Raw genomic sequence first — 12,004 nt, 5'->3', positions numbered from 1 at the left:
AGTTTCTAAATAAAATCAAATTAAAGTCTCAATTCAATTTAAAAACCCTTGGACTCATATGACCAACATGCATATAGATTTAAAATCATTACTTCTTATGTGATTCAAAGATAAAAGACATAGATGAATTAAAACCTCAACAATAATAAAAAGAACAAAGAAATTAGTTGATCTAACCTCAGAATCCAATTAAGAAATTACAATGGAATCAACCCAAGAAGTTTAGAACTCCATGAATGCAAAATAAAGATAAAAGAAGAATAGAGAGAAGAAAAGAGAGAGAAAGAAATTAGGCCCCCCTAAGGGTTCCTAAATTCCGACGTGCCAAGCCTGTTTTCTACTTCTCCCTTGGCCTCTTTATATAGGAATTGGACTGGGCTTTTCTGTTGCTAAAATCTCTCAAATATCTTTTCAAATAAAGATAAATATAAATATTTAAAAATATTTGGTGAGATATAGAGTATTTGACAAATATAGTTGGTTGATAATATCAATATCTAATATAATTAAATTAATTAATTACTTCAAGATATATGATAAATTATCACCAATTAGTATTTGTATAAATTTTCCAAATCAACCCTTTGCAATCTCCTTAAATTATCTTCTAAATAATCCAATATCTTCAAGATATATTTGTTTGTTGTGGAACTAAAAAGATTCAAGAAGATCTTCTCATATTTAAAAAGATTTGGTAGTTATTATCTTTTAATATTTTATGATATAATTAAATAAGATAATTATTTAAAAATATCAAATAAAATATCTAAAGATATATTTTTCCCAAATTATCTTCTATCATAAAGATAAAGAAAGCTGCAAGGTCCAATTTTTTTTCCTCTCTTCTTGGTTTAGCCAAACTTCTTCACTTTTTCAAGCTTTTCTTGCCGTCTTCATGCAATGCTTGGCTTGGATTTTTGTGTTTTTGATAATTTCTTATTTTTGGATTTATCTTTAAGGTGTCATGAAGCTTTAACCAATTTATTTTCACACCTCCATGAGCTCAACTTAGCTGCAGCTGCACTAACACACCTCAAAATATCCAAAGAACATTTATGCAACTAAAAAGCTATTTTTAACATGTTTTTGTATCTCATGCTCAATAAACCCAATTATAGGAAATCCCAATTAAATCAATCTTTAAGCACACAAATTTAATTAAATACCCAGAATTAAACATTAAATGAGGGAAAAAATATGCATTCATCAGTAAGCTTCAAGGAGACATGTTTTGATCTTTGATCTTGTCATAGATCCTTTGAATTTCAAATGTTCTTCCTCAAGTTCTTCTTATATATGTTCAGAAGAAACTCCTTTATCATACCCTCCTTCTTGAAAAGACTTTTTCCTCAAATTCGTTCCACTTGAAGTTCGGAAGATAATCCTCTATCACAAGTAGGCTTAGATAGAAGAAGGCATGTTTTTGTATAAGTTATGCCTAAAATTGAACAAGATGTTTCAAGATTTCAAAAACAATTGCCCCGAGAAGGATTTTAGAGTTGTACTGAAAGTGCAAGATGATAAGTGTCTTGAAATGGATGAGGAGATTTGTTCGATTAAGTGCAAAAATATGTGAGAACTGTTCAATCTCCCAAATGAAGATCGGTCTGTTGATGTAAATGTGTTGGAAATGTCTTATCTCTGAAAAGGAGGTCAACCTATTAATAAGAACTCGATTAAAACTAAGTAAGATACTAATAGAGCAGAGAAAAAGTTGGCCAAAGTGAAGGAGAAGTACAAGTCGACCATAGTGAAAGCGAAGTTAGTCATGAAGAAAGCGAAGAACCCGACTATTCATAGGGCAAACACAATGTGAGAGGAGGTACGACACATGGAAAGCTAGGATGAAGAATAGAAGAACCAAAATGAATAGTAAAAGAAGCATTTAAGTTTACGAGGGTGCTTTGTTGGGTTTGGAATAAACTTAAATGTATTAGCTGTTGGAGTCATACGAATAGTTAATATATTAGCCGTTGTAATTTTATGGGTAGTCAATGTGTTAGCCATTTTTAGTCATTTTTTTTTGTTATAAGTACAACGATCAAGAATATATGAGTCTATAAATTGTATTGTTGATTCCATGAATAACACAACAATAAAAGAGGTGAATAATTTTTTCACAAAAAAAAAAATTGTTGTTTACACTTAACGCATTCCTTCATCATGTGCAACACAATATTACTTCATAGTTTGCATGATTTTTCTTTAAAGAATGAGATTGTGTTTAAGAAATCGTGTGTGGGTAAAGTCCTTGGAAAGTTTATCTACTTAGTAACATGTCTTAGTTACTTCATAGTTTGCATGATTTTTCTTTAAAGAATGAGATTGTGTTTAAGAAATCGTGTGTGGGTAAAGTCCTTGGAAAGTTTATCTACTTAGTAACATGTCTTAGGTACTCCTTATCCTATTACTATTTTATAAATTATGACAATTGTTTGTTGGAATTGCACTTTTGTTGCAACTACAATAGCATGGAAAGAACCTAAAATTTTAAAGAAGTTGTAAAAGATTCTTGTTGGTGTACAATGGCCAATGAGATACGAGCCGATACGAGCCCTGGAAGAGAATGAGACACCAGTTCTACAAGAAAGTTTAAAAGCAAGACTTTTTATATTTGGACATCGTTAGAGATAAAGAATAGACTATGATGAAATTATGAATAATTGCAAAGATTGATTTATGCATAATTTCCACGGTTTAGTGGTTTTATAACAAACTATGAAATTATAGTTATAAAATCAATCAACTAATATTATGGGAAATTACGCAGAAATACAAAAACCACCAAACTCACTCAAACAATATGATTTATCATACAAGATTGATTCCAATTGATATATCAACCTTAGTTATAACAACAAATTAAATAAAAGCACACGTAAACCTTACAAAGATTTATTTAGTAAGCTTTCTTGAGATTTGAAGAAGAACAAGAAAAGGGAGAGAGGATCACACACTGATTTTTATACTTGTTCACTCAATATCTGAGTTGCATCTAGTTTATCAAGAAAACCTAAGCCTAATCATGCACTATATCAAAAGAATTACAAAATCTTTCAAAGGTTACACTTTTGAATTAAGCAAAATACCAAGATTCTTGAATCTCATAAGAACCTTAACCCCTACATTGTAAGATCCCACTTCCAAGCTTGGAATCACACCAAGAAACACTCAGAAGCACAAGAACAACCAAACCTGAGTGGTGGCTCTCCCTAACCAACTAACGTGTTCTTCAAGCTTCAACACAAGCAAAACTTTTCTCCAAGATTCAAAGATCTTCAATCACGAGTTGCACATTGTGTAATCAGAGAGAGATATTTTTCCAAATTCATTTCACTATTTTTCGCTCTCAGAAATCTCAAGTGTTACTCTAATCTCTGAAAAAACAACTAATAGATTGGTTATAAGTGAACTCAACAGGTTGATTTGTCCGTACAATTTTTTGATTTCACTTGACTTAAGTGAAATCAATCGATTAAATAACAATTCAACTGATTGAATACATTCATACCAAAACTATATGCAACAAACATTTTAACTTGTTAAAAACCTTTTTAACAGATTGAAAATGGCACACACAAGACAAAACGACATTAACACTATGACATGTAGTCTATAAATACAATTCAAACTTCAAGTTTTGTGATCTTCAAGTTAACTTCAGATGCAACAGACCATAGGCTTGATCATCAACGAATCTCATCAATTCTTCATTAATCACACATGATCTCATGCACTTGTTTCACCAAATCCATGCACCAATGTCACTTTTGCTAACAATTAATTCTAAAGGAACACAATTGTTTTATGATAGTAAATAAGCATTACATATAACTCAAAATCCAATATTTCATGAAAGAACAAAACATATATTGAAATTGATTATCATTTTGTTCATAATAAGGTGACGACCAATATCATTTGTCCCTCGTATGTTCCCACCACGATACAAATAGTTGACATTTTATAAAGGCCTTGAAAAAAAATCACAATTTGAATCTCTTCTTCAAAAGTTAGGCATTTGAGATCTTTAGTGACAAAACTTGAACAAAATATTCAAGGATGCACAATTAGGTCTTTTATATATAAAATATTTTTTCTAATTAAAAAATAAGACTTCATTTCCTTTCATCATTTCGCATACTCAAAATGATGATATAATCTAAAAAAATATGATTATCATTAATTTTCATATCATAAAATAATCATAAAAAGTTTTCATTATTAAAGATTACCTAGCATGAAGTAGACCAAGATGTTTAAAGTAATCTTCAAAGTTTCTAATATACTTTAAAATTATATTTATAAATAATATAATAATATATAAATATAATTTTAAAATATATATAAAAAATGAAATGAGAAAACTTTGGTTAAGGTAAGGTGTAGCTCTCCGTGTTTCCGTCTCCGAAGATCTTCATACTCAAACTTGAGATTATATTAAAATTATTGATTATTATTATTATTATCATTATTATTATTATTATAATAGTTATTGTGGTTAATCATTATATTAAGAGATATATTCTTATCTAATTAGAAACATGTTTAATGACTCTAATTCGCTTAATTATGGACAGGTTTAATAACCTTAATATGTATAACTATGATATATATATATATATATATATATATATATATATATATATATATATATATATATATATATATATATATATAATTAACGTGGAATAATATCTTCTTCCACTAATCTTATATTCCTAACTTATTATTATGCCACAGCTATTTTAACTGTATCAATAGTTTGGCAACATCGAAAAGTAATATTCCGGTTGACAACTAAAATCAAAACAGAAAATGAGAAATATTTGTATTTCCAATTTATAATTTCGTTATACAAAATGTTGTCTAAGAGAATAAGCATACCTTTTAGAAACTGTTCATAATTAGGGTTGGGCATAATTTACTAAACTATATTAAACTATAGTTAATTGTACTATATTAAAATAAAATATATTAAACTATTCATAATAATAATTGAACTGTATTATAAAATAGTTCAGTTTTAAGAAACTAAATTTATGTTAAGTTAACTAAGTTAACTATTGAACTATAATAGATTGAAAGAGCAAAATACCTCAAATAAAATATTAATATTAGGATAAGAATTGGACTTATGTGTTTTATATCTTACGTTCTATTATTTCTCTTTCATATTGAAATATTTATTTTATTTTGTCTTAATTTTTTTCTTTACTCTTTCTTTGAGAAAAATATAAAATATTTATAATTAATTTATTAAAAAAAATTATAAATTAATTCAATATCTTATTTTATTTTGAATGAATTTTACTATGTAATGTTATTTTTATGTTATGATTTTACAGAAGTTATTTTTAAAAATTAAATTTTGTGACAACTAACATTTTTATAATTTTTAATTTATATTAAAGTTTTTTGTAACTTAAATATTGAAATTAGTATAATAAATATAAATATTGGTACTAACGTATTTTTTATTTTAAAATCTTATATAATATTATTTTTTAGTTTTAAAATATTTATTATATGACATCAACTTTTTTAAAGAGAATTTATTTTAAAAAATTCTTAAAATATTAATTTTAGAACTTCATAAAATTTCTATAACATTTTTCACACAAATATTAATGAATACAAATGTTAAAAAAAATATTAATTTTGAGAATTTTCTAAAATAAATCCTTTTAAAAAATTTTACGCAACATAATAAATATTGTAAAACTAAAAGGTAATATTACATAAGATTTTAAAATATAAAAAATAAGTTAATACCGATATTTATATTTATTATATTAATTTTAATATTTTAATTACATTTTAAGTTAAAAATAACTTCAATATAAATAAAAAAATTATAAAAATGTTAATTGGTGTATTGAAGTATGATGCATATTTCAAGTATTATTTTCTAAGCATTTTCAAATTAGAAACTTTAGATTATTATTGCGTAGTACAATCATATGTAATTAGTGCAATTCGATTCAAAATAGTGTAATTCAGTTCAAAAATAGTGTAATTCAATTTAAAATCAATGCAATCCGGTTCAAAAATAGTACAATTTAGTTCAAAAAGAGTGAAGTTTATTCAAAATCAGTGCAATTCGGTTCAAAAACGGTTCAAAAACAGTGTAGTTAAGTTAAAAATTAGTGTAGTTCAGTCCAAAAATAGTGCAGTTCAGATCTGGCGTAGTGCAGTTCATAAAATAGTTCAGTTTATATTATAGTGCAGTGCAGTTCAGTGCAGTGCAGTGCAGTTCAGTCCAGTTTATTTTTAAGAATAACAGTTCAGTTCAGTTCATCTGAATTGTTTTCAGTTCAGTGCAGTTCATGCGAACAGTTTTTTAGTTCAGTGCAGTTTTTGGTAGTGCAGTGCAGTTAGGTTTATTTTGCCTAGCCCTATTCATAACAGATGAAATCTAAGCCTGTACTTAATAATTCCTATACAAACAGAAGCTTTGCATGCCACAGAATGGAATTCTAGCTCTTGCCGATAATGAAGATGACGAAGAAAAAGCAAAAAGAAGAAGAGAGAAAGTGCAGGGGAAGCAGACAAAATCCTGTTGCTAGTGACAAATTAAGCATAAAGAGTGGCTTCAACACAATAGACAAAGCTAGTTGGTCGGTTTTCATGATGCTACAGGTGTGTGTGACCCCAGGCCATCAGTACTCAACAAATATAACTTCTGTTATATGTTCAATGACAACGATCCAGGGTGTATAGCACTACGTGTAATCGATAATCACTAAACAGACTTCAGTGAGGAAGATCAAGTATAATCTAGAAACACTGTTGTTAATTCACACCACTCTCTGGCATGCACTACCATCTTTCTCGGCCCTTATAAGAAGTTGCTGTATATGATTGTAAAAGAGAATACTTTGAGAGAGATGTCATAAACCCAACTAGTTTTTAAATATCAAGACTTTTCAATTTCAAAACGTTTTTATTTATGTCTTCTAATCATTGTTGGAAACAATAATCAAACCATTTTTATACACCTTAAACACAGTGATATTTTTATCACCCTCAATATGGATTATTATTTGATACTAAAATTGGAAAATCTATTAAAATGATGTAATTTTATACAAAAATTATTAGAATTAGTAAATTTTAAATAAATTATAAAAATGAATAAGTCACATTTATAACCATAACTTTAGAATGATGAAGTAGTGTTTACAAATACCAATTTAATTTTTTAATAAATTTTAAATCATGACTTTTTCTTAGTAAAATCAAGTATTTAACGACGTACACATGGTGTCATGAAAAGCGATGAGAGAGATCCACAAGATTGGAGTTTTGGGTTTGGATGAACTTGGAGAAAATGTAAAACTAAGAACATTTAATCAGAAATCATAATCAACCCAAGCTATCGGTTTCCCAACCTATGAGATTAAGACCAACCACACTAACATTAGTAGATTTAATTCCTTGTCCAACAAACGTGGTTGTCATTAATGTCTCCAAACTCAATGTCTTCCACAGTGTCAAACAAAAAAATAGATGTGGCTTGGAGAAGTTATAACATCCACTTTTAGAAAATGTGTAGACTATTCCTCAAGAATCGACCTAAAACAGCGCCATGATATTTTTCTTTAATTTATGTCAGCTTTTTTACATTGTATCATGTGCATTTGACGTAAAAATTGATTTAAATTTTAAACAGTATTTTTCTTTATTGAAGTTGTAGTGCACGAACGAGAGATGATAACGTTTTCTTTTTTCTACTATGAGACCAGTTCTCTTGTGGTTATTAACATTATTTTCACTACTAAATTTTAATAATTTTCTCTTATAATTTGAGACGTCATTTTTTAAATAGTTTTAAAATATAAAAGAATGAAAAAATAGAAAAAATGGATAATCAGTTAAGAAATGACATTTTATGTTATAAACAAAAGTCGTCGAAATTTAGTTATTAAAAAATCATTTTCCTTGATTTGTGGACATGAAACATGTTTATGGACATGATTGAAGTTATACATTTCAATATCACCGATTATTATTAAATTTAATTTGTGATTGTTTTTTAAGATTTTAAGATTTGTTTGCCTTTGATATAATTATTGATTGATATTAAAATTTTGATCTTTTAACTCTAAAATGTGTTATTTAGTTTTGTAAGTTTATAGTTATATATATAACTAGAATTAATTTTTTTTTCTATACAACATCAAATATTATAAGTTGTTTAAAATTGTATGTTAGACTTTATCAATAGTAAAAATTATAAGAACTAATTAATTATTTTGATTTTTAGCAGTGATTAAAGTATTTAGTTGTATAAAATTTTAAGAATTAAATTACAAAAAAAATTATAAAATGTATTATCGGGAAATATATGAAAAAAATAGTTTAGATGGATTATAAAAGTAAAATCTTGTATGTTTCCTTTGTTTTTGATCGGACAATGTCTAAAAGTTATTTTTGATAGTTTGTTAATGTACACAATATAAATCTAACCTTAAATTTTGTATAATTTCGGTTTAAACTTTTTATAATATTGTTCTCTTAGTGTATACTTCCAGTGGCAGAGCTTATTGTTTGAGGGAGTTTTGGTTCCTCAATTTTATTATCAAGTTCTTTTAGATTAGTTTGTAAGTATTAATAAATTATGAAAAATATTTTTTTAAATAAATAAGTATTCACTTTCGATTAAAAATGTGAGAATGTAATGTTGATGGCTATGAAATTTTTAACTTACATAGTTATAACAGAAGATGAATCCACGAATGAAAAGCAAAAACACAAACCGAACATATTGTTGTACTTGTGAAAAATGGGTTGTGACATCCTTAGAAGTTTCTATTGTGAAAGCCAAGCCACGGTCCACCTAGTTATTTTGGAGTAGTCAGGGACAAAAGCCATGACGACTTAACTTTTCAATTTTTTTTAAAAAATTTTTTTCGTAGTTAATGAAAACTGAAAAATTTTAAAAAAAATAATTAAAACTGAAAATTTTGAAAAAAAGTAAAAATAATTAAAACTGAAAAATTTGAAAAAAAAGGAAAAATAATTAAAATTGAAAATTTTGAAAAAAAGGAAAAAATAATTAAAACTGAAAAATTTGAAAAAGAAAAGGAAAAATGATTAAAACTGAAAATTTTGAAAAAAATAAAATAAAATTTGAAAATTTTGAAAAAAAAGGAAAAATATTGAAAACTTAAAATTTTGAAAAAAAAAGGAAAAAATTTGAAAACTGAAAAAATAAAAAATAAAAATGAAAAGCGAAGTCGTGTATGACGACCACTTCACTTTTTCTTTAATACTGAAACCGTAATCTTCCATGATGACTTTATTTTTCTAAAACAAAAAAACCAGTCAAGTAAAGGACAACTTCACCTATAATTACGACTTTTTTTTGTTTGACAAAAAAAAATTAACATATCCATATTTACAAATTTAACTTCTAACTAACCCTGAAATACAAATAAGCTAATATCCCGCGTAAAGAAGCTGCTTAAGCTGGTTAACCGGGAAGAAACTGGGATCAAAAGAAACATTAAAAAGATACAACAATTCAAAAGGGTGACCATTATCAACAAGATAATACAATTATCAACAAGATAATACAAAAACATCAGACAAGAAGGACGTGTGAGAAAACAAAACTTAAAAAAATATATATAAAGGGAAAATCTGGGAAGCACGGATTCCATAAATAAATAAGGGCTATTATTGGTTGACAAAGTTTTTTAACAAAGGTTTTGACAAACTTTCTTATTTAGGTAAAAAAATATTATTTTATTATTTTATTTTAATTAAAAAATAAAAATTTAAGTTTGTTAATTCCATTTTTAGAAACTTTGTTAACTTTGTCAAAAAAAATTTGTCAATAGGTAATTTTCCAATAAATAAAGACTGCTTAAAACGCACAATTTTATTACAAAAATGTCATAATGTGAATCACAACTTTAATAAAAATAATCAAACCCATTTTTGTAAATACAAATTCTTAATTTTAACATGTGATAATAAACATATCTTATCCATCTTTACATCCATATTCGAAACAGGAAGCACTTGGTTAGTATAAAGATGCCGCGAATGACTGAACATTTAGCATTATATAAAGGATTACGTGATTGAGTACACTAACTTGCTAAACATGGAATTTGAAATTTTGGTTTGGTTACTTCTTCTCTTTGCAACTCCTCTTTGGTTCTTAGCCACCATACTATTTAAAAGTAAACCACCACCCTCTCCTCCTTCTTCCAACCCCGCCGCCGCCACCGCCGCTATTCCCAAAGTCTATCCTATCATCGGTTCAGTGCCGTCCATCATAGCAAACAAGCATCGCCGCATACACTGGATGTCTGACATACTCCATGCCTCCCCCTCCTCCACCTTCGTCCTCCACCGCGGCTTCGGCTCCCGCCATGTCTTCACAGCAAACCCTACTGTTGTACACCACATTCTCAAGACCAACTTCCCACTCTACCAGAAGGGCCCAACCTACAAATCTGCCCTTAACGATTTTCTCGGCCAGGGAATTTTCAACACAGATGGCGCCGAATGGAAACTTCAACGCCAAATCTCCAGCCATGAATTCAGCACTCACAGCCTCCGCAAGTTCATTGAAACTGTCGTCGATGTGGAGCTCTCCGACGGCCTTCTCCCCCTCCTCAATGACGCATCCCAGAACAAAACCATCATCCCAGACTTCCAAAACATTCTCCAACGCTTCACCTTGGACAACATCTGCAAAATCTCTTTCGGCTTCGACCCCGAGTGCCTCCTCCGGGAAACCCCCTTCACCACCGCCCTAACCGACGCCCAAATAATCTGCAGTAAGAGACTTCACGCGGCGTTCCCTCTGATTTGGAAAATAAAAAAAGTCCTTAACCTAGGCTCGGAGAAGCGGCTGAAGGAAGCGGTGCCGGAAGTGAAGGATTTGGCAAGGAGAATAATGAGAGAGAAGAAAAAGGAGCTTGGGGAAAAGGAAACCCTAGATTCCGTGGATCTTTTGTCAAGGTTTTTATCCTCAGGCCATTCGGACGAAGATTTCGTTATAGATATAATCATCAGCTTTATCATCGCGGGGAGGGATACAACCTCACTGGTGCTCACCTGGTTCTTCTGGCTCCTCTCTAAGCACCCGCACGTGGAGGAGAAGGTGCTTAAGGAGGTGACGCAGAAAGACACGGTGTACACACACGCGTGTGAGGAAATGAAAGACATGGTTTACACGCATGCGGCGTTGTGTGAGACCATGAGGCTTTACCCACCCGTTCCGATGAACTCGAAAGAGGCCATGCGCGATGATGTTTTACCCAACGGGAGTTTGGTGAAGAAAGGGTGGAGGGTGACGTATCATATTTACGCCATGGGGAGGTCGGAGAAGATTTGGGGGTCGAAGGGCGGAGTTTCGGCCGGAGAGGTGGCTGACTTGGGAGGAGGTGGAAGGCAGGTGGAGGTTTGAGGCCGTGGATGCTTTTACTTATCCCGTGTTTCAGGCTGGCCCAAGGGTCTGTTTGGGTAAGGAAATGGCGTTCCTGCAAATGAAACGAATGGTGGCCGGGATTTTGAGACGCTTTAAGGTGATTTCCGAGGTGGCGGAACCCAAGTACGATGGCTACTTCACTTCTTTCATGGTGGGTGGCTTCCCCGTCAGAATTCAGAATCGTAATTAAAAGAGTTAAAATTATTATTTAATATTTTTTATAAAATGGTGTGTTGGAGAGACAAATAAAACACACTTTCTTCTTCTCTCGTAGTTTTCTTATCCATGGGAATGTGAAAATATTATGCGTAGGGTTATATATATTGTTACATGTAGTTATATGTAAGATATGTTGTGTTTTATTATATGTTTGAGAATGAATAAATGTAAGATAATTTACTACTTGCTACATGTAACGTCCCATTTAATTAATAAACCAAATTAAAAGAAAACGTCACGCCACCATATCAAAATAAAACATAGAGGAATAACGACAAAGTTTTCAAAAAAAGAAGCCCAAAGGGCACACAATACATGGGCCATTGCCCTAAA

At 29.8% G+C, this 12,004-nt stretch overlaps 1 protein-coding gene across 1 annotated transcript; it reads left to right on the top strand.

Moving 5' to 3' along the window:
* The first annotated feature begins 10,095 nt into the window (after positions 1-10,095).
* LOC114190940 (cytochrome P450 94A2-like) lies at positions 10,096-11,718 on the top strand. The gene is given in 2 exon segments (XM_028080028.1): positions 10,096-11,367; positions 11,369-11,718. Coding segments are annotated over 2 exon segments (1,524 nt in total). The 5' UTR covers positions 10,096-10,117; the 3' UTR covers positions 11,643-11,718.
* The last annotated feature ends 286 nt before the right edge of the window (positions 11,719-12,004 follow it).

Source organism: Vigna unguiculata, chromosome 7 (assembly GCF_004118075.2).
Source record: "Vigna unguiculata cultivar IT97K-499-35 chromosome 7, ASM411807v1, whole genome shotgun sequence".
NCBI classification, from domain to species: Eukaryota; Viridiplantae; Streptophyta; class Magnoliopsida; order Fabales; family Fabaceae; genus Vigna; species Vigna unguiculata.
Note: the sequence above shows the minus strand (reverse complement) of the source record. Positions and strands in the feature narration are given on the sequence as shown.